Source organism: Podarcis gaigeae (genome assembly GCF_964106915.1).
Source record: "Podarcis gaigeae genome assembly, chromosome: 14".
NCBI classification, from domain to species: domain Eukaryota; kingdom Metazoa; phylum Chordata; class Lepidosauria; order Squamata; family Lacertidae; genus Podarcis; species Podarcis gaigeae.
The window spans coordinates 46037642-46064719 of NC_139690.1; the positions used below are offsets into that span (position 1 = coordinate 46037642).

General features: G+C 45.9%; 2 protein-coding genes across 3 annotated transcripts in view; both read left to right on the plus strand.

The window, feature by feature from the left end:
* Positions 1-27078, plus strand: part of LOC310831093 (myosin-11) — a 1553087-nt gene that overhangs the window by 873375 nt on the left and 652634 nt on the right. The window lies entirely within an intron of this gene.
* GRIN2A (glutamate ionotropic receptor NMDA type subunit 2A) overlaps positions 1-27078 on the plus strand; it is a 213513-nt gene that overhangs the window by 184996 nt on the left and 1439 nt on the right. The window contains exons 12-14 of one of the 2 annotated variants that reach the window (XM_083711283.1): positions 12243-12430; positions 19067-19305; positions 24010-25456. In XM_083711283.1, the coding sequence (XP_083567409.1) occupies positions 12243-12430; positions 19067-19305; positions 24010-25456 (1874 nt within the window). Of the gene's footprint in view, positions 1-12242; positions 12431-19066; positions 19306-24009; positions 26915-27078 lie in introns of those variants that run through there. The other variant, XM_083711282.1, reaches the window with a different exon arrangement.

The window sequence follows — 27078 nt, forward strand, 5'->3', positions numbered from 1 at the left end:
TTGCAAAAAAAGATTTTTTCTGGGGACAGTATTTCTAAATCTGAGAGTGGCAGAATGCTCTCGGTAAACCATATTCTAGGGTAGCAGTTCTTGATTTATGTTGCAGGACCGGGAACTGAACGAATCCATTTCCTGTGATTTGTATATGTGTGTGTAAGAAAGCAGCCTTGCAAATTGGCATATGAAAGCTACTAACCTGTCCAAACGTTTATTTCCCAATCGGCCTACATAAGCCAGTGTCAGCCATCAGGAATAGTTTCACAACCTGAAGTATAGCGTTACAGCAGCAAGAGGCTTCGAGGGGTTCCAACCTCTTTATGCAGGGTTCCCTTTCCTTGGAATGAAGTTCACCGGAGACTGTGGTGTCTTTAGGATATATGGTTTTATTTACATATCTATTCAACCTGAGAATAGGATGGAGGGGCTCGTGGCAGGAGCACCCCAACAGATCTTGCTTCCCCATTTGGTTTCCAAGGATACTCCAAAGTCCAGCTTGGGTTCAGCACAGAGCAAGGCATGTCTTTGTCTCCAGTTTCCAGCATCAGCCAAACACCCACATAACTCTGGCTATTGTTCTTCTATCTACCAGCCAGGTGAGGTGGAAGGGAGAAAGACCCGTCCATTTGTTTCTATGGAAACAGAGCTCGGTTTTTAAAGATGCAGGGTACTTAACTGAGTGGCTAAGTTTGACCTGTTCACCTAATTGCTTCTTATACATCCTGGCTTCAAAGCTACAGGATCATAGATTTGGAATGGACCCAGAGCATCATCAAAACCAGACATGTTCAACCAGTCAACCGCGATTGATGGGTAGATCCCCAGGGTGTTTGTGGTCGATCATGGCTGATCATGGGCAATCGCAGGCAAGGAATCTCATTGCCCCCTCCCCTGGTGATAGGTTCATCTGCTGTTGCAGCAGCTCCAAGTAATTTGGCAGCAAGCACAAGTAATTAAGCATTATGCTTGCGAGTGGCAGTGCTGTTCAGTCAGTTGACCGATTCCCGCCCCCAAAAAGTAGCTTAAGAACTCTGACCCACCCCCCCAAAACTCAACAACTCTGGGCAACCCAATGTCAATGGGTAGATCACTTCCAGTTTTTTTATACTGGGAGTAGATCGCAGTCTCTTGGGAGTTGGACATGCCTGATCTAGACTGAACCCATAACAATACATACAAACACTTTACACTTTGCAAACAGGGACCCTCTTGATGCAAAAGAAACTCTTTGCCACGGAGCAGCAATCCCTCCTCAAAGACCTTTCTCAGTTAGGGATGTTGGAGAATCCTGATGAAAACGGGATCATGAACAGAAGTTGCATTGTTTGCCGATTTGCCCCACATCTGGAACAGAAGTCAGCCCAAAGATCGTGATCAGTATCTGCTGCTGCTGTTGCTTTCATTCCTCAGACAATGCTTCACGGGTTCCCCCCTCGCCATCCCCATTTGCATTGGGTTTCCCTTGTGGTGGAATGAATGGGGTGGAATAACATAATGCAAAGCTGATTTTTGTAATTTACCCAGTCCTTCCTAGAGATGACAGGGGGATAGAAATTGGGACCCTCTGCATGCAAAGCAGATGCTCTACTTCTAAGCTACGACTTGCACCCCAAATGTAAAGCCCTGTGTACATTAATGGAACGACAACAACAATAATTGCACACTTGTAACCACATCATAACAGACTCCCCGTGTAGCAAAGCTAAATAGCTTTGCACGCAACTTTCCTCCTCTTTCTGTCACCGTGTGCCCCTCTGACAGAGAAAAGACAATTTTCTAAGCTGGCACACAGAGGAGTGAGGGTGACATCAGAGGGAGCCTGACAGATGTGAGTGTGTCAGTTTGACTTACTATGGACAAGCAATGCAGAACACTTGGTAGGTTTATTTTTATTTTTTACCCTGCCTGAAAGGTGCCATGAAGCTCCATTTGTCAAACTGCATTAAGGGCACCGCAAAAAGCTCATCTCTTCCTTCTTCCTTCAGCCGCCCAGCACAAACAACGGGTTTCTATGCAGCACAGGGTTGACATCAGCTCTTGGCAAGTGTATAGTTGCATGCCACCCCAATTTCCAAGTGGTGAGAGACTCCTGGGGCTCGGTCTCCTGGAATGAAGGTCAGTGGAGACTGTAGTGTCTTTAGGATATATGGCTTTATTTACATATCTATTCAACCTGAGCATAGGATGGAGGGGGTTGTGGCAGCAGCACCCCAACAGATCTTGCTCCCCCATTCAGTTTCCAAGGAAGCTCCAAAGTCCAGCTTGGGTTCAGCACAGAGCAAGACATGTCTCTGTCTCCAGCTTCTAGCATCAGCCAAACTCACCCACACAACTCTGGCTTTTTTCCCTTCTATCTACCAGCCAGGTGAGGTGGATGGGAGAAAGGTCTTTAGGATATATGGCTTTATTTGCACATATTTGCAAGCTGATGGGAGGGCTCATGGCATCAACACACCAACGCATCTTGCTTCTCCCTTAGTCCAGCACAGATCCAGCATGTGTCTGTGTCTCTAGCTTTTCCAACCTGCATCCAGCTCAGCTCACACAACACACTATTGTTCTCCTATAAGTCAGGTGAAGGGGTGAGAAATGCCCATTCTAGGTCAGGAAACCAAGCCATATGAGGAATGGTTGAAGGAGCTGGGTATGTATCGCCCGGAGAAGAGGAAACTGAGAGGCGATATGAAAGCCATCTTCAAACATCTGAATGGCTGTCACATGGAAGATGGAGCAAACTTGTTTTCTCCTGTTCCAGAGTGAGCAGGATTTGACTGGTTCAACAAACTCCTCTTGTCAGATTCTAACATCACTGGGTACAGGACCCCAAGAATGGGAAGGGATTCAGGGTGTTGTCCAGACCAACACCCCAAACCTACAACAGTATAAAGGGTCCTTATATATACCAAGACAACCCAGTAGAGCATGGATGGGTGACCCCAAGCCAGGGAGCTGATGGTGGCCCTCCAAATGTCTTCTTCTGGCCCTCTGGACTCCCCCAGGCCATACCCTTGCCTCAGACTGTACCCCCTTTCTTCCCAGGATGCACTCCGCATGGGTAATTCTCCACAAACCCCTCAAGAGGTTTCACACGGCTGGTGTCACGACTCACAGGCCAACTACCTAGTGAAACCAGAGCTGTGGAGAGCTTCTTCCAGTTATTTTATTTAAATGAACAGAATACACAGAGAAACCCATGAATTATGTTCCCTCAGTCTCGAGACGTTGCTCAGAGTGCCCACACCCCTTGCTGTAGTTCCTAGCTTCCAAACCCTTCCTTACACTCTATGGTGGCCAGCAAAGGAATCTTTCCATCTCTGTTTGGCTTTCTGGTCTGAGACATGAAGGGAGTGTCTGGTTCTGGGAGAACCAGACTTTCAAGTGACATAATATCAACTGTCTGCTGTACTGTTCCTACCACTTCTGAGTCCTGTCTCTGTTCAGAACTAGAGCATCTGCTAGCTTGCTCCTGTTCCTCATGCCCCATTATTTCCCAACTCTTTGCTGCTGCTTCTGGGGTGTGTGCCATTCACCACCACCCTGAATCTAGGTCCACACTATCTTAATCTTCCTCATGCCTGGAAGCCTCTTGGGGTGAAGGTGTGATGGCCTGGGACTCAGGCTCAGACTCGGAACCAGAGGGGTCTCAGTTCACACCAGATCCTTTGCCTCAGGCATCATCTGAACCAAGTCTGGGGCCTGATCCTGAAGAGCCCCAGTCTGCACAGGTTCCCCTGCAACAAGCACCAGCTGGGCCGAGTCAGGGGCCTGAGCCTGTCCTGGCTCCAGATGCAGGGATTACCTTGTTGCCTTCAGCTGGGCCATCACTTACAGCTGCTCCACTACCAGTTGGGTCAGGAGGGGCTGAGAAGGCCTCTGGGTCTAGTCACCCACCAACATCTCCTGAGCTGCAGAGACTAAGGTCTGAGAGGAGAGACCTGAGTACTCGCAGGAGAAGTGCTCGCCTTCGGGTGAAACAGGGAGCTGAGTCACTGGGGGATCAGGACCGGTCGTTACCCCGACAAAGTTAGAAGGCTGTCAGACCTCGCCCCAGGTTGCAGGAGCAACATTGCTGTTTGCTAGAACCTGCCTGAGACCCTGTGCCTGACCTAGCCTGGTCTCCTGCCTTTGTGTTCTGCCTTGGTCCTGTCGGACTGACTCCTTGTGGAATCCTTGGATTCGGGACCGGACCTGGACCGTGTTGCTCAGGTTAACCCCCAGGCCCAGCACAGAAAGTCTCCACCACTCCTCCTCATCCGCCCAATGCCTGACATCTGGAATGTGTGTCTACTTGTGTTGAAACAATGCCCTTTTCTCTCCTGGGACCATTTACATTAGAACCAGGTGTTCCGCCACAGCCTCTCCTCCCTCGAGTGACACCACCAGCCACTCTCCATCTTTACGAGAGAGACTTTTGCTAGTCTTGTTGATTTCCCACTTTGAAAACTTTGCCTGAAAGACGTGTAATGAACCCTGGGATTGTATCAAGCGCTGAAGCCATTTGTTTCTACTTTCTCTCTCAACGAGTCTTTTTATAAAGAGAGTTAAGCAGCGCGGCCCTGTCAGCGAAATCTTATTTCCTAGCACGGTGATGGATGGCTGTGCACTACTCAGGCAACAGGGGCGATAACACAGAGTTATGTAACAATGGTAATAACGGGATGCAATCTTCAGGGGACATTGTTGCTCTCGGGGAGATTCTGTCCATGATGCAGTGCTGTGTACGCTCAGAGGATTTTGGTGAGGGGTCAGGAGAGGCTCCAAGTGGAGCCAGTGGACTCTGAAATTCAGGAAGATAATGTTTGCTTTGCATGATGAAAGGCCCAGGCTCAACGTTCTGCCCGGACACTGAGGTCCAGCACAGAGGGCTTTCTGGCGGTTCCCTCACTGCGTGAAGCCAAGTTACAGGGAACCAGGCAGAGGGCCTTCTTGGTAGTGGCGCCCGCCCTGTGGAACACCCTCCCACCAGATGTCAAAGAGAAGAACAACTACCAGACTTTTAGAAGACATCTGAAGGCAGCCCTCTTTAGGGACGCTTTTAATGTTTAACAGACTACTGTATTTTAATACTTTGTTGGAAGCTGCCCAGAGTGGCTGGGGAAACCCAGCCAGATGGGCGGGGTATAAATAATATATTATTATTATTATTATTATTATTATTATTATTATTATTATTACTACTACTACTACTACTACCAACATCTGGCATCTTCAGGTACAGCCAGAAGAAACTCCCTTTCTGACACACCAGAGAGCTGCTGCCAGTCAGTGTTGGAAGTATTTAGCTGGGTGGACCAATGGTTTGACTTTTTAACTAGGGGCCTCTGCTCCTGCTTGTGTTGCTCACCAACTGTCAGGGGTTGGACTGAGGAGGAATGGTGGGAACTGCCCCCCTTTTCCCCCTGAACCTTCTCGAGAACAGGAGGGCAGTATAGATTTTGAACAGTGGTTTGCAGAAGGGCATAGTTCGGAGGCTGCAGAGGGGAGAAGCAGGGAAATACTGGGAGAGGAACAGCAGGAAGAAAAAGAAGCCCTGCCAGGGGAGTGACAGCTGAAAGACTCAGTGTCCTTGGAGAGCATTCCTGACCTACCCCCTCTCCCAGGACTAGGCAGGCATTGAAGGTAGTAGAACAGAGAGATCAGCGGCAGAAAGCTCAGATTAACCAATGTAGTAGAATAGGGAAGATGGGGTGGGACTTTACTTGGAGCAATGCCATTATTAGGGAAGGCTGCATTCCTTCGTCGCTCTCTGTGTATGATTGAATAAATTGCTTGGTAAGAACTATTGTTTCTCTGATTCTTGGCTGCCACCGTGGGAGAGATCTGATTCCCCAAAGCCAGACACCAACACTGCCAATGTCCCAGTCCCTTGCTAACCTTTCACCCCCTCTCATCTCCATCCTTTCCAACCCCCCATCTCCTTCTACCCCCCATCCATTCTCAGCTCCGTTTGTCCACCTCCCTGACACCCCCTTGCCAATCCCTATCCTCCACCCGCCCACTCAGACCACGAGCTTCTAGCACCCTGTCGTGTGAATGTGTGTGTGAATAAATGGGTCGGTGGAGGGTGGTGGTGGTGGCAATTATGACATGGGGAACATGGGAAGACCAGCCTAGGCCACTCACCAACTTGCTTGTTAGCGCTCTCTCTCTCTCTCTCTTTATGATAATTTTTATTAGTTTTACATATAATCACATTACATAGCATCATATCACTTTATTATATCTCTTTGGCTCAACTGAGCCTATCGGCTTCCCTCCCTCCTGCCTAATGGTTTACAAAATTAAATTTTGCATTCTTGCATTTCACTACCTCTCCTATTCAAATCTATGCTTCCAGGTGCTATAAGAAAGCTGCAGAGATAGCGCAGGATAGTGCACACCCCAGAAATGATCTCTTTCAGCTTCTGCTTTCTGGAAGAAGGTACAGGGTTATAAAGACTAGGACTAGCCACCTGAGAAACAGTTTCTATCCAAATGCAATTTTGGTTTTAAACACAGTGTAAGGAAGTCTCTATGGGAGTCCAGTGGTACCTCGGGTTACAGACACTTCAGTTTAAAGACTCCACTAACCCAGAAATATTATCTCGGGTTAAGAACTTTGCTTCAGGATGAGAACAGAAATCAGGCAGCTGCGGCACAGCGGCAGCAGTAGGCCCTATTAGCTAAAGTGGTGCTTCAGGTTAAGAACAGTTTCAGGTTAAGAACAGACCTCCAGAACGAATTAAGTTCTTAACCCGAGGTACCACTGTATATTGTATTTTTAAAATGGGGTATCAGAGTTTTTAGGGGGCTAACCAGGCTGGGATAGCTGGGATAGCAGGCTTGTTGGTTTTGAATGTCTTATGTATACCCCCCACATTTTGTTGTTCTGTATGGGACAATGGCAATAAAGATTATCGTATTATTGTACTATTCTTGTTATATCATTACCTAAGGTGTTAAGTTATTCAACCCGAATAAGTAATAACTTCATCTTACACCTCTTCAACTAACCCTGCTAGTGATGTTAACTGCTTACAGTTGTCTTTCAAATATACTGTAATATAAATTTATTCTGGTCTTTTTGGAATGCCTGATCTCACTGGTTCTGGATTCTTCTCATCAGTTTCATCTGCCACTCTTCTTTTGTTGGTACTTCATGTTGCTTCCATTTTTGGGCTAACAAAGTTCTTGCTGCAGTTGTTGCACATAAGAACAATTTTTTAGAATCATAGAGTTGGAAGAGACCACAAGGGCCATCGAGTCCAACCCCCTGCCAAGCAGGAAACACCATCAGAGCACTCCTGACATATGGTTGTCAAGCCTCTGCTTAAAGACCTCCAAAGAAGGAGACTCCACCACACTCCTTGGCAGCAAATTCCACTGTCGAACAGCTCTTACTGTCAGGAAGTTCTTCCTAATGTTTAGGTGGAATCTTCTTTCTTGTACTTTGTATCCATTGCTCCATGTCCGCTTCTCTGGAGCTTTCTCCCTCCTCTATGTGACATGCTTTTATATATTTGAACATAGCTATCATATCGCCCCTTAACCTCCTCTTCCCCAGGCTAAACATGCCCAGCTCCCTTAACCGTTCCTCATAAGGCATCGTTTCCAGGCCTTTGACCATTTTGGTTGCCCTCCTCTGGACACGTTCCAGTTTTAATCTTGTCTCAGTATCTCTTTACCCACTATACCCAATAAGAAAGCTTCTGTGTTTTTTTAACAAGGGTGTTTTTGAACATTTTCTTTAACTCATTATATATCATTTCCCATAAAGCTTTTACGTCTTTACATGTCCTCCACGTATGATAAAAATTACCTTCCTTTTCCTTACATTTCCAACATTTATTTTTTTGTTCTGTACATTTTAGCCAATTTAACTGGTGTTAAATACCACCTATACATCATTTTCATTACATTTTATTTAAGTGCACTGCATTCAGTAAAATTAAGGTCTCTCTGCTGGCCTGGTCACTCCTGCTATGCTCTCCATCTGAAGAAAAACCAGGGCACTTCTGGCCTTCATCATTCATGACAGATCCTGAAAGCAACACTTTCTCCTTCCTCTGTTCTTCTAATGCATTTGGAGGAATTGTCCCAGCTTCTCACTTGTGTTCGTTATGCGAACTAAGCATAGGTGTGCCATCGTGCCTGCTTCATTTACATAGTAACACAGGAAGCTGCCTTCTGATGAATCAGACCAACAATGAATCAGACTACAGGAGCCAGTGTGGTGTAGTGGTTAGGACCAGTAGACTCATAATCTGGGGATCCGGGTTCGATTCCCCGCTCCTCCACATGCAGCTGCTGGGTGACCTTGGGCCAGTCACACTTCTCTGAAGTCTATCAGCCTCACTCACCTCAGAGAGTGTTTGTTGTGGGGGAGGAAGGGAAAGGAGATTGTTAGCTGCTTTGAGACTCCTTCGGGTAGTGATAAAGCGGGATATCAAATCCAAACTACTACTACTACTACTACTATTCTTCTTCTTCTTCTTCTTCTTCTTCTTCTTCTTCTTCTTCTTCTTCTTCTTCTTCTTCTTCTTCTTCTTCTTCCATGCAGTTCAGTATTGTCTAACAGGGATCAGCAAACCTTTTCAGCAGGGGGCCGGTCCACTGCCCCTCAGACCTTGTGGGGGGCCAGACAATATTTTGAAGGGGGGAAATGAACTAATTCCTATGCCCCACAAATAACCCACAGATGCATTTTAAATAAAAGGACACATTCTACTCATGTAAAAAAAAACACGCAGATTCCCGGACTGTCCGTGGGCCAGATTTAGAAGGCGATTGGGCCGGATCCGGCCCCCGCGCCTTAGTTTGCCTACCCATGGTCTACAATGACGGACAACAGCTCAGGATTTTTAACCGGGCTCCTTCCCTGCCTCCAGCTGTCCGTGCCAGAGATTGAAAGTGTGACCCCCTCCTACTGTGCTGCAGTTCTTCCTGCAGGTTGCAGAGTTCTTGGTGCAGAACTTTGGATTACTCTTATAGCAAAAGTAGCAGCAACACACGCCAGCTGTTGTTGTCCCTGCTGATTTTACCAAGCAAGGCTATTCCCATAGTGTGTGTGTGTGTTCACGCAGAAGCAGCTGCTTTATTTGGAATACAGTGGTACCTCGGGTTACATACGCTTCAGGTTACATACGCTTCAGGTTACAGACTCTGCTAACCCAGAAATAGTGCTTCAGGTTAAGAACTTTGCTTCAGGATGAGAACAGAAATCTTGCTCCGGTGGTGCAGCAGCAGCAGGAGGCCCCATTAGCTAAAGTGGTGCTTCAGATTAAGAACAGTTTCAGGTTAAGTACGGACCTCCAGAACGAATTAAGGACTTAACCTGAGGTACCGCTGTAAATGGGAAAAGGGCTGTAGATCAATGGTGGAGCATCTGTCTTGCAGGCTGAAGGTCCCAGGTTCAATACTGAGCTAGATGCACCAGCGACCTGACTCTGTATAGCACAGTTGCCTATGTGTTGTCCACAGCTATGAGTCACCACCTATGTATTTGGGGTAGCTGAGTGGGAGAGCACCTGCTTTGCATGCAAAATATGCCAGGTTCAATCCCTGACATCTCCAAGTAGAGCTGAGATGGACCCTCTCCTGAAAGCCTGGTGAGCCCCTGGGCCAGTCAGTGAAGACATTACTGAACTACCAATTCCACCTGGTACGCAGGCTGAGACCCTACCTGCCCGTGGACTGTCTCGCCAGAGTGGTGCATGCTCTGGTTATCTCCCGCTTGGACTACTGCAATGTGCTCTATGTGGGGCTACCTTTGAAGGTGACCCGGAAACTACAACTAATCCAGAATGCGGCAGCTAGACTGGTGACTGGGACCACATAACACCGGTCCTGAAAGACCTACATTGGCTCCCAGGACATTTCCGAGCACAATTCAAAGTGTTGGTGTTGACCTTTAAAGCCCTAAATGGCCTCAGCCCAGTATACCTGAAGGAGCGTCTCCACCCTCATCGTTCTGCCCGGACACTGAGGTCCAGCGCCGAGGGCCTTCTGATGGTTCCCTCATTGTGAGAAGCAAAGCTACAGGGAACCAGGCAGAGGGCCTTCTCGGTAGTGGTGCCCGCCCTGTGGAGCGCCCTCCCATCAGATGTCAAGGAAATAAACAACTACCTGACATTCAGAAAACATCTGAAGGCAGCCCTGTTCAGGGAAGTTTTTAATGTGTGACATTTTAGTGTATTTTTGGTCTCTGTGGAAGCTGCCCAGAGTGGCTGGGGAAACCCAGCCAGATGGGCGGGGTACAAATAATAAATTATTATTATTATTAATAAATTATTATTATTATTATTGTTATTATTATTATTATTATTATTATTATTATTATTATTATTATTATTATTAATAAATTATTATGAACTGTATGGACCATGTTTCTGACTCTGTATAAAGCAGCGACCTATGTAGCAATTGTCTTTTTGCCACCTTCTTTTTGTATGGTGGAACTGCCCTGACTAATTTTTTATTTTAAATGTTCCACAGCATGTTCACTCCCCCCTTGCTTCTCTTGAAAAGTAGAAATAATGAGGGCAGGGACTGTGAACCTTGAAAGAAGATTTCCGTGTCTATTTTAAAAACAGATCCTTTACACGGTTACATCTGATAGCCTCGGAAAGGCCTTCCACTGTCTCAAAGAGGATTGAATTTCTACCTTCTTTTTCTATAATCCACCTGGTGCTTTATTTCATTTCATTATTTGGGGCTGATAATATTATTATGATGACCATTACATGATAAGGTTGTGTCAGAAAGATGGATTTAATCATAGAATGGCATACTTGAAATAATTTCTGATTGACTACAGTATATTGGGTACAATATTCTTCCTTCCTTCCTTCCTTCCTTCCTTCCTTCCTTCCTTCCTTCCTTCCTTCCTTCCTCTTCAAGACTGAAATTCCCAGTTGTCAAAAAAGTTTATTTATGTATGCCATTACTGCGGCCCGTGTTTTGTTAGCCCAAAAATAGAAAATGAGCGAGGTTCCAACTAAAGAAGAATGGAAACTTAAACTGATGGAATATGCTCAGCTTGAAGACTTAATATATAGAATAAGAGAACAAGAAGAACATACGTTTAGAGAAGACTGGAAAACGTTTATTGAGTATATGGAAAATAACTGTGTACAGCTGAAAACGCTGGCAGCATTAAGATAAATTCAACAGTGTAAATAAGTTATGATGGTTGTAATAATGGAAGACTAAATGGTATAGTTTCTGTAAAATATGCAGGGATTTATGATATGCAAAATGAACCATGGGAAGAGAAGAAGGGAAGTCATTGATATCTTAAGGATGTATAAATGAGTACTTTAAATTGTAAAACAGAAATATATATATATATATATATATATATATATGCAGGTTTTGGTGTCCTCGGGTGTCTTCCCGTGTAAAAGTTGGGGTGTCTAGGCGACGTTTCGACGAGGTCTAGACACCCCAACTTTTACACGGGAAGACACCCGAGGACACCAAAACCTGCATTCCTGTACCCGTGAAAATCTACGAAAGCAAATATATATATATATATATATATATATGAAAGAGTGTGTGAAATGATGTGTATTTAAGCTTTGGGTAACCAGGCACAGGAAGATTTATAAATGCATGCGTGTGTGTTTGTGTGTGTGTGACAAATTCCAGAGGGGCCATCCTGTTAGACAGATTGCAGTGGATTACTTCAGCCCCTCCGTGTCCTGTATTTTGTATTTTGCCAGAACAAAGGTGGCAGCCCTACTGTAACCCATGGCAGTTAACTCCTTAAATTTGTAAGATTATTCTTTCCTCTCCTGGTCATTGTTTGAAAGTGCAGAAGCCTCTTAACCTTTTCTCCCCCTCCCCTTTTTATGAAGATTACCCGCTCTGGGATCCCACAGCTAATTCTCCCCTGGTCTCCTCACTGGCCTAAGTAGGACTAATTTAGCCAGCTAACCCTGGTGATCATCTAATGTTTATTGGATAGATTTCCCCCCTAAATTGATTTTTGAATTCTGAATTTATTGTTATTCATGTTTTATACTGTATTTTATGCTGTTTTTGGTTGCATCAATTAAGTGTTTTCAATTTGTTGTTAGCTGCCCTGAGCCCAGTTTTCTGAACCGGGAAGGGTGGGGTATAAATAAAAATAAATAAATTATTATTTAACCTTGCTGGAGAATCCTTCTGAGTGCCGCTAGGCCACCAACGCCAAGGGGCACAATTGTGAGCTCACTTGCCTGCTGTCTTGAATGTGTCTTGTAAAACACCACTTTTTATTTTAGGAAGTTGGATGCTTTCATTTATGATGCAGCGGTGCTGAATTACAAGGCCGGGCGGGATGAGGGGTGCAAGCTGGTGACCATCGGCAGTGGGTACATCTTTGCCACGACGGGCTATGGGATCGCTCTCCAGAAGGGGTCGCCGTGGAAAAGGGCCATCGATCTTGCATTGCTGCAATTTGTCGGTGATGGTAAGTCAGAAGGACTTTTCTTTCCTGCTTGAGGTGTTCTTGCAAGAGGGGCAAGAGGAGCCAGTGTGGTGTAGTGGTTAAGAGTGGTGGACTCGTAATCTGGGGAACCGGGTTTGATTCCCCACTCCTCCACATGCAGCGTGGGACAGTCACACTTCTCTGAAGTCTCTCAGCCCCACGGACCTCACAGAGTGCTTGTTGTGGGGGAGGAAGGGAAAGGAGATTGTTAGCCGCTTTGAGACTCCTTAGGGTAGGGATAAAGCGGGATATCAAATCCAAACTTCTTCTTCTTCTTCTTATTCATTCTTTTCATTTCATTTATGCATTGCCTCCCATCAAACAACCCAGAGTGATCAGTAATTAAAGCATCAGTAGAAAAATTCGCAATAAAAACAATTAAGGAAACCATTTCAGATCTGATACAGAAAGAGACTAGGATAAGAAATCTCCATGCAAGAGGATTCTTGAAAAAGGAACATCCTCAGTAGGTGCTGAAAAAACCAGGATACCACCACTACTAAAGTATTAAGAATTAAGAATTTATGTTATTAAATTATTAACATTAATTGCTATTAGTTGATTATAACCATTATCTAACAATTAAGATGATGATGATTAATAATAATAATAATTTACCAAATTATTAGGCCACACCATAACAAAGTTCCCTGAGCCACCTAAAATATAATTCATTTGTAAAGTTCTGCTTTTCATTTCAGGATGATGAGCATAGTTCAGCTTCCTCTTTTCATAAGCTTATTCTTCATGTATTTATGTATCACCTTTTGCATGTATGTCAGGGTGATTGCTAAACACCATAAAAGCACCTTAAAATATCTTTAAAAACAGTCCAAAATAAATGAGGAAGGAAGGCAGATTGAAGAACAACACGAAACGAACAGCTAAGACAGAGATCTTTTCACCCAGGTGGAAAAGCTTGTCAAAACAATGTTGCCCTTGTAGTATTCAGAAGGAGGAGAAAACTAGGAGGAGTTGGCAGTGCCTTTCATTGGCTCTGGCGCCACCTGCTGTTGGCCTCCCTGCCTTCTACCCAATGGGCCTTAGCTCCTATGGGCAACAGCACCTTCTGAGCACGAAGCTCCAGTCTTCCTAAACTGGAGAAATTGACAGAAGGCTTAAATATTTCATCATGGAACCCTGAGGAGCACAGCACGTCCACCGAGTCTGCCAAGATACTGTCCTGTCAACAAAAGCCGGACCACTGGAATCAGATGGGAGGTTCCAATTCTGCCTTCTTTGTAACAAGTGCCCCATCAAACTGCCCATTCATTCCTCTGGGAGAAATGTCATTTATGATAATGTTGGAGGCTGAGCCTGCTTCCTACCTGGAGGGTGAACTGTGGTGCTGGGGATTGCAGCCACCGGCATCATAAAGCATCCTTTCTTTCCTCTCCCCCAACCAGTCTGAACTTTTTCTGCAAAGCATTCCCAGTGCGGTGTTCCCACTGTTTCCTTTGGAGTAGAGAGGGGATATAGCCGGGGGATTATGCTTTGCCTGGCATGATATGAGAGAGAGAGAGAGAGAGAGAGAGAGAGAGAGAGAGAGAGAGAGAGAGAAATATCAGATGTTCTGCTTAACAATCCAAAGCCTACTGAGCTTTGAAGAACAGGGTCACGGCAGACTATAGGTAGCTATTAGCTTTCAAATAGCCTTGATAGCTATTACTCAGTCATCTCTGTTCCAAGGAGAGGTTGCTTGTTGTTTTGAAGCCGGTCAACTTTTTCATCCTCAAATGGCCTCTCAGCGCAGGGTAAATGCATTATTTGGAAAGCTCTTGTGTGTGTCATCCTGTGCTTCATTTGACTCTAGGGTGACCGTGTGGATGTGGGAATGTTGAGGGTGGCAGGAGAGGATATATTGATTCTTAATACCCTTCCTAACTCGCGCTAGCAAGTTTCTTTATATAGCAGAGTGCATTCCCCCTTTTATGCAGCACAAAGCTGGCTGCAAACTCGCATGAGACAACAAACAATTCAATCTGGCTTGCCCAGATTGAGATATGTCTTATTATTCCTGGTAAGACCCCCTTGGAGCCCTCCTAAAAGAATAAAGACATAACAGTCTTATTCATAAATAACAAAAAGTAGTTTCTCCTCACGATCAGGCAGAGCACAGTGTGATCCCTGAAGGCAGGTTTTTAGGCTTAAAGTTACAAACATGTACAAACAGGTTTACCCCATATGGGAGATAACCTGGGGGACTGCTTGGCTGGCAGCCAGCAGTCCAGTCCAGGTGAATCAGGAAGTTTGAAAAAGAAGATCAGAGAGAGGGAAGAAGTGGCTGCTTGACTTGGCCTTTTACTAGGTCTGGAAAGGTCTCGCCCACCTACCAGTCACATGCAAGAAAGGATGCTCCAGGCCAGGAGGAACAGGAAGTTCAACTGACTGAACCAACATGCCCTGCATGACCACTCTAGCAAAACAAGGAATGCTGAACTTGACTGCTCCCAGTGGATTACATGTTCCGTTGAGAGTCTGGCAAGGCTGCGAACAGCGGGACTGTTGTGGCGTCTAGTCCGCTTCCATTGTGCCAAACTGCTTCTCCCGGCTACAGCAGAGTATCTTGCGCAGCGGTGCCTGTGTGGAAGGAGTCTTAGCCATGCAGTAAAACTCTCATAAAACAGCTGCTTCTATTCTACAAAGCTGTATTGTACAGCAGCAAAACAACAACCAGGAGATAGCGAAGGCTGATGCTTCTCCTGTCACAGCCAAAACAGAAAGTAAAAACGTTCACATAACAAAGATGCGAACATACCCCCAGTGACAGGACATCATTTCCCTTGAGCTGTTAACACTGTAAGCTCTGGGTATCCTCACATTACATCCCACAGTGGACTAACTTGCTGACGTTTGTTCACTGGTGAGCCTTGCAGATGAAATACTGCTGCCTAGGATGGGAGAAAAAGCAGAGACATCACCTTGCCAACAAAGGTCAGTATAGTAAAAGCTATGGTTTTCCCAGTAGTGATGTATGGAAGTGAGAGCTGGACAATAAAGAAGGCTGATTGCCAAAGAATTGATGCTTTTGAATTATGGTGCTGGAGGAGACTTTTGAGAGTCCCATGGAAGTGAGAGCTGGACTGCAAGAAGATCCAACCTATCCATTCTGAAGGAAATCAGCCCTGAGTGCTCACTGGAAGGGCAGATCGTGAAGCTGAGGCTCCAATACTTTGGCCACCTCGTGAGAAGAGAAGACTCCCTGGAAAAGACCCTGATGTTGGGAAAGATGGAGGGCACAAGGAGAAGGGGACGACAGAGGATGAGATGGTTGGATAGTGTTCTTGAAGCTACCAGCATGAGTTTGACCAAACTGCGGGAGGCAGTGGAAGACAGGAGTGCCTGGCATGCTCTGGTCCATGGGGTCATGAAGAGTCGGACACAACTAAACGCCTAAACAACAACAAGGCTGTGTGATCCTGTCCCTTTACTGGAAACAGGGCTGCACAGCCGATGCAGGATTAAACCCTGTCCTCCAGCCCATCAGCTGCCATCACCAGTGACATCAGTTAAATGGAGGGTGGGCATGATCTGGGGGAAATGGCTTAGTGGGCCAAGTTGGACCCCTTGACCGGCTATGATTGACCCATGATTGACTCAGCCATCTTTCCAGATTTTTTTTCTTTTTTTAATATTATGGCAGCAGAGGAAAAATTTGAAGCACAAAATAAACATTTTTTTAAAGTCGCGGAGGCCAGAAGGCACCTAGAAAGTGGGTAGGTGGGTGGTGGGAGAATCCTTAATGATTTTGCTAATTTCTTTTTAAGAAAGCTGCAAGACATTTCTCTTTCCCTCCACCCCCACTTTGCTTTCATTCAGGATGTCTCCTCTTCTTAACTTTAGTCCTCACCGCCTTAGATGGGAAGCCCTCCGGCATTCACAGAAGCTAAAAGCATTTAGGTGGGAGTGATGTGCAATGCATCAGTCTGGTGCGATTTGCAGTGACTTATTCAACGATTTCTTTCAAAGTTCTCCTCGATCGTGATTTTCTCTCTCCACAAGCCTCCCCCCAACAACCCCACAAGCCATGAGAGATTTACTCTTTGTCCTGCCTTGAATAGCCACTTTCCCTTCTCTAATTACATCAGCTTTGTAACAAAAGGAGACGTCTTCTTATCACAGCAGTTCTTAACAGCTATACAGAAACAGCAACAAAAAGCCATCAGGGGTTTTTTTTGGGGGGGGGGTGATGAGGGGAACCGAGAATACTGTACTGACTTTGGTATATGCACAATGTTGCTTTATTGCATAATTATTCCTCGCTCTTATTAGCATTGCAAACTGGCTGAAAGAAGTTCCATTCTGCCCAGCTCCACACCAGTACAAATCAATAGGGACAGGCAGATACCAGTGAAGTGAGTTATGTTCACAGTTGTCTCTCAGAAGTGCTGGACAGGAATCACCAATATTGTGCAGAAATACTACAGATAGGACTGAATAATTTTTTCTGTTCCAGTTTCTCATTTTACCCAATCTGAAGTGTGTGATTTGGTGGGGGTTTTTTTTAATCAAATCAGATCTTTATTATTAATGATCAAAGACCGGCATTCGGAAACTGTGATTAGAAGCACATAGGATACATTTACAGATGTGAAGGAGAATAAGAATAAAGATAATAATTTTGAAAGGAATATTAAAAAGGAATAAAGTAAATAAAAGTAGCATAAAATAAGTAGAATGGGCACCAACATTTATGAAAACTAGAGTCATAGCACAAACTTCAAAAAAGGAAGTTACAGAATGTCTGAAGTAAGTTCTTGGGGAGTTTATTTTATTTTATTTCCCATGGGCATCCCCCCTCTAGCACTGTATTGCTTTTAGGAACAGGACATAACATGTTACACTATCCCTTTCCCAAGTCCAAGAAGGCAGGAGTTTGGAGCTACAGTCATACCTCAGGTTGCGAATGCTGTGGGTTGCACATTTCCAGGCTACGGACACGCCGAACCCAGAAGTACCGGAATGGATTACTTCTGGGTTTCGGTGCTTGCACATGCGCAGAATCACCGAATTGCGTCACGCGTGTGCACAGATGTGGCACTGCAGGTTGCGAACGCTGCGGGTTGTGAACGTGCCTCCCACATGGATCACGTTCACAACCCGAGGTTCCACTGTATTAGGCAGCTGTGGCTTCAGCAGCTCAGACTGGGAGCTTGTGGTATAAACACCGACAACTGGGAAACACTGGCTTGTGAGCGCTCCAGTTGGAGAACAGCCTTTACCAAAGGTGTCATGGGCTTTGAAGATGCTCGAACTCAGGGCGCAAGGGAGAAATGCGCTAAGAGGAAGACACACTTGGCAAACCCTCACCATGATCAACTTCTGCCCGGAAACCTCTGTCCCCACTGTGGAAGGATGTGTGGATCCAGAATCAGCCTCCACAGTCACTTACGGACTTACTTTTAAAACCGTGTTTATGGAAGACAATCTTACTCGGCTATGAGTGATCGCAAAAGAAAAAGAAGATACGAGCTGGAAGCTCCATCTTTTCCTGGATCCCTGAAACTCTGGCGAGGTGCTTCCAAGGCTTCCCCATTCTCCTGAGTAGCCTCATGTGCAGTTTATGGGCATGTTTAATATTATTTATTTACACCAAAAAGAGACACCTCAAAGAGACTTTGCAAGATAAAACATAATCAATAGAAGCAGTTTAAAAACAGGTGGTGGTGGGGAATGAAATGATGAAGACTGAAATGCTCATCCAATAATATATCAAAAATGAGTCCTACTCAGCGCCGTTAGAAATAACTTAAGAGGAATGGACAATGTTTGCAGCGTATCTGGAAAATAACTGCCAGCAAGTGAAAACGGTAACAGGAATAGTGTAAATTCAACAGTATAATTTTATGTTGTGGCAATATGCAAATGAGGGGGGGAATGAGAATGTTTGAATAGAATATACAGCAATAATGGAAAACTAAAAAGAACCATGGAAAGGGAGGAAGGGAAGTTGGCAACTGATTTATTTCTGGGGAATGTATAAATGTGGAAAATGCATAACTGAATTTTTTAAATTAAATATATATATGAAAAAATAGAAGTACCCTAATTAGTCAAGGCCTGACTGAATGAAAAGGTCTTAGTCTGGTGATGGTGCCAGGCACATCTCTATGGGAAGAACATTCCACAGATCGGGGGCCACCACTGATAAGACCTGTTCTTATGTAGCCATCCTTCACATCTCCCTCAGATGGGGCACACGGAGAAAGGTCTCTGATGGAAGTCACAGGCTAGTTTGTACATGGTGAGGCAGTCCTTGAGGCGGCCCTGACACTCCTGTATGTCTTGGTGTCTACCCTGCCCCTGTGGCCTTGACGGAGATTGTGGGGAGGAATCTGAGAACCAGCCAGGAACCCAGGCAGCTGGCATGAGAACCTCAATTCCTGGGACAGGGATATCCATCTCTAATGCCTCTTCAGGGGAACTGGCATTGTGGAGAGCTGCCGGTGGCAGCCTTGCTCCTTCTCTGAGACCTCTGATTCCAGGTCTGGGCAGGGCTGAGCCCTGACGCCCATGCAGCATAGAAACATCTCACTGGTTTCCACCCCTGAGATCTTCTTGGATTTCCATACCTTAACTGTTAGGACCTCATTATTATTTTGTTCTCCTGTTTTCCAGGCGAAATGGAGGAACTGGAAACTCTGTGGCTGACAGGCATTTGCCACAATGAGAAGAATGAGGTCATGAGCAGCCAGCTGGACATTGACAACATGGCAGGTGTCTTCTACATGCTTGCTGCTGCCATGGCCCTCAGCCTCATCACGTTCATCTGGGAGCACCTGTTTTATTGGAAGCTGAGGTTCTGCTTCACTGGAGTTTGCTCTGACAGGCCAGGACTGCTTTATTCCATCAGCAGGGTAAGCGTCTCTGTGTGTTTCAATTAGTATTATGCTCACCCGTAAGGCCTCCACATCAGAGACCAGGACGAGCATTAGAAAGGAAGGAACGTCTTCCATGGCTCATGGAAGGAGAACAGGGAGGTGATCTGGTGGGCCTTTCTGGCAAAGGTGTTCCAAAGAGTTGGTGTTGTCAAAGAAGGAATCCTTCCTCTGTCATAGTTCATAGAATTGTAGAGTTGAAAGGGACAACAAGGGTCATCTAATACAACTTCCCGCCATGCAGGACTCTTTTTGCCCAGTTTGGGGCTCAAACCCACAACCCTGGGGTTAAGAGTATCATGCCCTACCAACTGAGCCATCAAGAAAGTGTCGTCTGAATTATTCTCAGCATACCCTTGATGGCTGTGTTCTATCTCAACCATCAGTGACAGTGTGCTTTGGAATGGTAGCTGCTAGGAATCACAGATGGGGAGAAGGTTGCTGTGCTCCCCATAAGCATCTGTGAGAACACAGTCCTGGTCTAGATGAGCCACTGGTCTGATCCAGCAAGCTCTTCTTTGTTTCTTATGTTCAGAAGGGCAATGGAGCTAGAGCTCTCAGGTATTCAGCCGATGGGGAAGTGTACATGCGAAGAGATTGTTCCGCTTTCCAAGGGACGGAGCTGAAACTCAGTGGTAGAACTTCTCCCTGGCTTGCAGAAGATCCCAGGTTCCACCTCCAGCATCTTCAGGCAGGACTGGGAAAGGCTCTTGTCTGAAACCCTACTCTGACAGCCAGTGTAGGCAATACTGATGTACATGGACCAACAATCGGACTTAGTATAAGGCAACTTCCTGTTTTTGTGGAAGGAGCAGGGACACTGGAAGGGAGCTGGGTTGCCCCGGGTGCCACCATGGAGGGGGGTGACAAATTATCAAGGAACAATTACTGCCCTACTAGGGCAGTTCATAAAAAAAACTTTTTTTAAAAAAATGCCTGCTCCAAAGGTCTTATCTTACTACAATAGGGCTTATAGAGCTATATATGAAATTCCATGCATATCAGTTAATATCTTGACCCTCCTCCATGAAAATAGCTGTTTACTTGGCCGTTTCCCTATGTCGCTAAAATTTCAATTCAGTGGAGCAGGGTCAAGATATTAACTGATATGCATTAAATTTCAGATGTAGATATGTAATCCCTAGTTTAGTAAAATAAGACATTTGAAGCAGGCATTTTGAAAAAAAGGGTGTTTTTTTTTTATGAACCACCCTACTGCCCGACCCTCCGCTGGGCTCCCCGGGTCCTGGAAAGTTGGCCTATGTGAATAAAATGAGACTAGGCTGAGTAGATTAGGCTTTGCCTTGCCTTCACCTTTTGCAGGCAACAAATAAATAATAAATCAATCAATGCTGGGGGGGGGGGGGTTGACAAGAAATTTTCCACACTGGGTACCACCTGACCTTCCTATGCCTCTGGGAAGGACCAAAGCCTGAACAATTTCAGGATGGAAAGGGAACTAGAAACACATTCGGGGGAAAAGATACATCAGCATACAGACGTAATGCATAGGTTTCGCGAACACATGGTGCAGAGTTGTGTGACCTCTGTCCCTCCCCCTTTACTTTCATAACTCAAAACATTAAATCTGCCTGAGCTTATATTTTGCAGCATTAAATGGCAAAGCACAACATCTCAGGCACAATGTCCCCCATTAATTGCTCTCCTTGAATAAGTGCAATTAGCCTTCTGCATGAAGTAATTTGTCTACAAGAGATGAAGCCTTTTTTAAAAATAAATAAATAATAGTAATAATAATGCAACTAGTAGCAAAAGTGAAATTTTAATTACCAAATAGGTTATTTGCTTAAACAAACAGCTGTAAACATGCTTAGCCTTAATCTCTGGCAACTTACAGTGGTGTGTGTGTGTGTGTGTGTTTTAATTAGTTAATTGACTCTGATTCTGTGTTTGCCAAAAATGTTCAGAAAATAGTTGGATGGAACCACTGAGCTCATATCTAATTCTGTGCATAAGAGAGAGAGAGCGAGCGCACGCAATTGAGAGTGAGGGAGGGTGGAACTGCACTAGGGTTTTCTCGAAAAGATTGTATCCTGGCTCAAACTCACAAATCTCCCCACACACTTTCTGGCTTACAGGACCTGTTAGTATGCAGCCTACACTGGCATACCCAAATTGCTTTGCTGTCCATAAAAATGGTTTGCTGGATCCAGCCAAGATCCATCCAGTCCAGCAATCTGTTTATACCTTCAGCCAGATGTTCACAAGCTGGTGGACAGGAAGGTTGATTGGCTTCTCCTCTGCGTCTCCTCTACTCAGAATCCTCTGGAACATGACCACTCCATTTGGCTGTTCTGGCTAACAGCTGTTGACATGTCCATCTTCCATTAATTCCCCCCTGTTTGGGGTGAGGAAGCAGCTGAGGTGGTTGCCTTCCAGATGTTGTTGGATTCCATTTCCCATTAGATCAGAGGTAGCCAAGGTGGTTGCCCTCCAGATGTTGTTGGATTCCATTTCCCATTAGATCAGAGGTAGCCAAGGTGGTTGCCCTCCAGATATTGTTGGATTCCATTTCCCATTAGATCAGAGGTTGCCAACATGGTTGGCCTTCAGATGTCATGGGAGTCCAGTTCCCAATGCGTCAGAGATAGCCAACGTGGCTGCCATCCAGCTCTTGTTATGCTCTGTTTCCCATTATTTCAGGTTTGTGTAGTGCAGATGTGGGGAAACCTTTTTCATCCCCCTGGTCCAAATTCCTTTCTGGACAACGTACTACATGCCAACACTGACAGGGCCAGAAGCAAAAGTGGGCAAAGCAGTGAATGGGCACATTTCTTTCAGACAGTTGCCTGGTTTCTGCCCATTGACTCTCCCACTCTTCTCTGTCCTCCATCCAGGCATGCAAGAGAGGATAATGATATTAGAGTTCAAGGACACAGGCCAGCCAGGCAAAAATACTCAAGGGGGATTAGGACAGGAACAGTGGGGAGAGTCCTGAGGGCTACATAGAGAGGTTTGCAGGGCCACATCCACCCCTCAGGTCTGAGGTTCCCTACCTCTGGCTTATTGTTTCAGGAAATGAAAATAGGCAAGCTCGCATGGAAATGTGGACTGAATTGAATCTCAGTCCCTTAGCTGATGCCCATTTAAAAGGCCCAGGTGGATGGGATTCTTGCACTAACCTGTTCTGGATATGGCATTATAATTATTACCAGCTGTAAGAACAATCTTCTCCTTTGGTTTCCAGCTAGGTACTAAGGTTGAAGGGGACGTGGGTGGCGCTGTGGGTTAAACCACAGAGCCTAGGGCTTGCTGATCAGAAGGTCGATGGTTCAAATCCCCATGACGGGGTGAGCTCCCGTTGCTCGGTCCCTGCTCCTGCCAACCTAGCAGTTCGAAAGCATGTCAAAGTGCAAGTAGATAAATAGGTACCACTCTGGCGGAAAGGTAAACGGCGTTTCCGTGTGCTGCTCTGGTTCGCCAGAAGAGGCTTAGTCATGCTGGCCACATGACCCGGAAGCTGTACGCCGGCTCCCTCGGCCAATAAAGCGAGATGAGTGCCACAACCCCAGAGTCGGTCACCACTGGACCTAATGGTCAGGGGTCCCTTTACTTTTACTAAGGTTGAAATACTGGGGGCAGATCATTGCTGCCATTGCAGCAGTTTTCAGGAGCTGCGGAGGTTGAGCGCAGGCCAAGCGGAGGGCTTCCTGCAGTTACCTGGTTGGCCTCTGTGGGGAACAGGATGCTGGACTAGGTGGGTCATTGGTTCTGATCCAGCAAGGCTCCTCTTCTGTTCTATTTTGGAAGGAGAGAGAGACCGGGAGCGAGAGAGTGTGAGAGAGAGTGCCAAGTTGCACCCACAGAGCAGGATAGGGCACGCGATTGGTCTCTGAGGTCTCCAAACCATGGTTTGTAATGCAAACAGCATCTTTGCTGATGCAGGAGAACTGCTACTGAATCCCACAGGGCTGCTGCTTCAATCCCCGTGGTATCCAACAGTTTGCTGCTGTTTTACATGAAGGTGCAGGCTGTCCAGGCTATGCAACTGAAATCCTAAGGGTATCAATACCTACCGACTGTGTAGAATGTCTGTACCTACGCAACAAGGAACATAGGATGCTGTCTTAGACTGAGCCAAGCCAGTGGTCCACCTAGCTCACTGTTGTTTATATTGACTGGCAATAGCTCCCTCCAGTGTTTCAGGTAGGGAGTCTCTCCCATCCCTAGCAGGAAACACCAGGATTTGAACTGGGAACCTTTTGCATGTAAAGCAGACGCTCTATTATTAAGCTATGGCCCTTCCCCTCAAAGAAAGGTGGGGAACCTTTTCAAACCCAAGGGTTTCAGTGGGTGGGGCAGCCTTCCAGGGGATTCATTGTGGGGTTAGAAGCAAAAGTGATCAGAACAACACGTGTGATTCTGGACTTATGCGTAGCTGGCTATATTCCAGCCACACAAAACCAGAGGTGTCTTTATGCATGAAGAAGGAGAATACACTTGCACATATCTCCATCTCAGTCATCTATCCAGGCAAGCTAGGACACGTTCTAGCCAGTAAAAAATACCCAAGGAGGACTTTGCATGAGGATAGTCCTGAGGGAGGGACAGAGAGCCCAGGAGGGGGGGCATATTTGACCTACAGGCTGGAGGCTCCCTACCCCCTGCTTTGAAGGGTTGATGATTTGAAACTTTATCCATTTTGTGTTGCTTCTCACTTAGGGTATTTACAGCTGCATCCATGGGGTCCACATAGAAGAAAAGAAGAAGTCCCCCGACTTCACCCTGACGAGTTCTCAAACGAATATGTTGAAGCTCCTGCGGTCGGCGAAGAACATGACCAACATCAACCCCTCCCGGATAAACTCCCCCAAAAGAACAGCCGATTTTATCCACAGGGGGTCCTTGATAATGGACATGATGATGGACAAGGGGAATTTGATCTTCTCCGACAACAACAGGCCCTTTCCCCCGAAGGAGAACATTTTCAGCGACAACATAGGCGACCTACAGACATTCATGGGCAACCGCCACAAGGACAGCCTCAACAACTACGTTTTCCAAGGGCAGCATCCGCTCACGCTGAACGAATCCAATCCCAACACGGTGGAAGTCGCCGTTGCGGCAGAAGCCAAAGGGAACTCGCGCCCGAGACAGCTGTGGAGGAAATCGGTCGAATCGTTGCGCCAAGAATCTCTGCGGCAGGGCTCTCTCCAGCGAGAAAACGATTCTGACGAGAACCGGCAGCATTCGTTGAAAGGCCCAAGGTACCTCCCCGAAGAGATCATCCGCTCAGACGTTTCAGATACCTCGAGCCGGGCCACCTGCCACATGGAGCCTGAAAACAACAACAAGCACCACAAGTCAAAGGACAATGTTAAAAAACGGCCTGTAGCGAAATACCCGAAGGACTGTAGCGAAGTCGAGCTGACATATCTGAAAAACAAGTCTCTGCCTCGGGATAAAATTTACATTATAGATGCAGATAAAGAGCGTGGCTTTCACCTGGACACGCCCCAGTATATCGAGAACATTATCCTCCCAGAGACAATGGAGTTCTCCGATGTTTATCAGGATCACAACGACAACTACCGGAAGTCAGAGCCGAGTAACAGGACTCCTTTGCCGAATGAGGAAAGTCTTCCTAGCAACGACCAGTACAAGCTGTACCCGAAGCACTACGGCACGAAAGATAAGAATGCGTCCTTCGGCGAAGCCAACGACCGCTACAGGCAGAACGCTACCCACTGCAGGAGCTGCCTTTCCAGTCTGCCCAGCTACGCCGGACACCATTTGAGCCGCTCGCCCTACAAGTGCGATGCCTGCGTGCGGATGGGGAACCTGTACGACATCGATGAAGACCAGATGTTGCAGGACACCGGCAACTCGGCCCAGCGGGAGGAAGAGGTGTACCGGCACGACTGGGTCCAGAACAACAAAACCCAGCCCCCCAAGAAAAGCAGGCTGAGGATCAGCCGGCAACACTCTTTCGACAACCTTCTGGACAACAAGCCCAGGGAAGTGGACGTCGGGAGGCCGGCCCGGAGCATCAGCCTGAAAGACAAAGAGAAGTTTCTGGAAGGCAGCCCTTATGCAAACCTGTTTAACGCCCCCCAAAGCAAACTCTTGAGCAGCAAGGCTCCGCTTTTCACACGCACCTTGGACGACGGTAAGAGGATCAAGTCCCTGTATTCCGACCGTTCCGCGGAGAACCCTTTTCTGCACTCTTATTACGACGACCAGCACTTGGTTCTGGGGCGGAGCCCCGCGGGCCTTTATAAACACTCCTTGCCCACAAAAGCGAGAAATGATAGTTACTCAAGGTCGTCGATAAAATCGACCGCCTCATACTGTTCCAGAGACGGCCGGGTCCACAACGACATGTACATTTCGGAGCATGGGATGCCTTATGTTGCAAATAAGAATAGCGTGTACTCAGCTCCAAGAGTTTTAAATTCCTGCAGCAATAGACGCGTGTATAAGAAGATGCCTAGCATTGAATCAGATGTTTAGCTTTTTTTCCATTCACATTTTTATCTAGAGGGAAAAACATAGTTGCCAGCATCCGAGAGCCAAACGGGGTCTCCTTAGCAGTCCTCTGGGAACTGAGGGTCTGCGATGCCTTCCATTGATTGATCTCGCCTGTTGAACCAAAAAGAAAAAAGGAAAGGGAAGAGGGAGTAGGAAGAACGATAGGAAAAAAAAAACCCCATCCCTCCAAGGGCATATCTATACTACAAACATATATTGTTTTATTTGACTGCAGTGTCTTTCCCCAGAGCATCCTGGGAAACCGCAGTTTGGTGATAGTGCCTCAAATCCCATGGTTACACCTGCACCAGACATTTAAAGCACTATTTTACCACTTTGAACAGCCATGGCTCCCCCAAAAGAATCCTGGGAACCGTAGTCTGTTAAGGGTGCTGGGAGTTGTTAAGAACTCCCCTCTACCCCCTGGCAGAGCTACGATTGTTCCCTGGGAAGAGCGATCGACTGTTAAACCACTGTGGTGACTGTAGCTCTCTGAAGGGACGAGGGGCCTCCAACTCACGGCGCCAATAACAAACTACAGTTCCCAGAATCCTTAAGGGGTGACACTGTGACTGTTCAAATGGTATTGTAGCGAATTACCTATACAGTGGGCATGTGGCCCATATTAGCAACCCACAGCTCTGTTTGGAAGGCTACCATCCCCTAGGAAGAGGGAGAAGCCATCAACCCACTTTCTGCCTTGCAGTGTAAATACACCCTTAGGGATCAGTTCAAGCCCGGGCAGAAATGGGCACCATTTCTGGTCTGTCCATTTTGGAATCCTGCTGGGATATGTTGGCAACTATGTTATTTTTTATATTAGGGTGGTTCTTTTTCCCCTTGTCCATCAGACTTGAGTCCTTCTCGCACTTTCCACTGGCGTATTTATGTCCTCCCAGACGTTTATTTTTTAGTAGAGAATAAGCAATATGGTATGCATGTACTTTGACACAGAACAAAGAAAAAAAATTGTTAAGAATGCATTTGTACACTGACAAAGGTAAGACTTGTCAAAGAGATTAGAGTTAGTCTTTTTTTTAAGAAACAGACAAAGTGAAAAACTATATATATATATACATATATATAGCTATATCTATACGATTTAGTTTCATCTTTGTTTTTAAACACAGTCAAACAAAAGCAAAAAATAATTATATATCTATCTATATCTATATATCTATATATATCTATATATCTATCTATCTATATATACATATATATAAATATATATATATACATCCTCAGGGCCCATGAATGGAA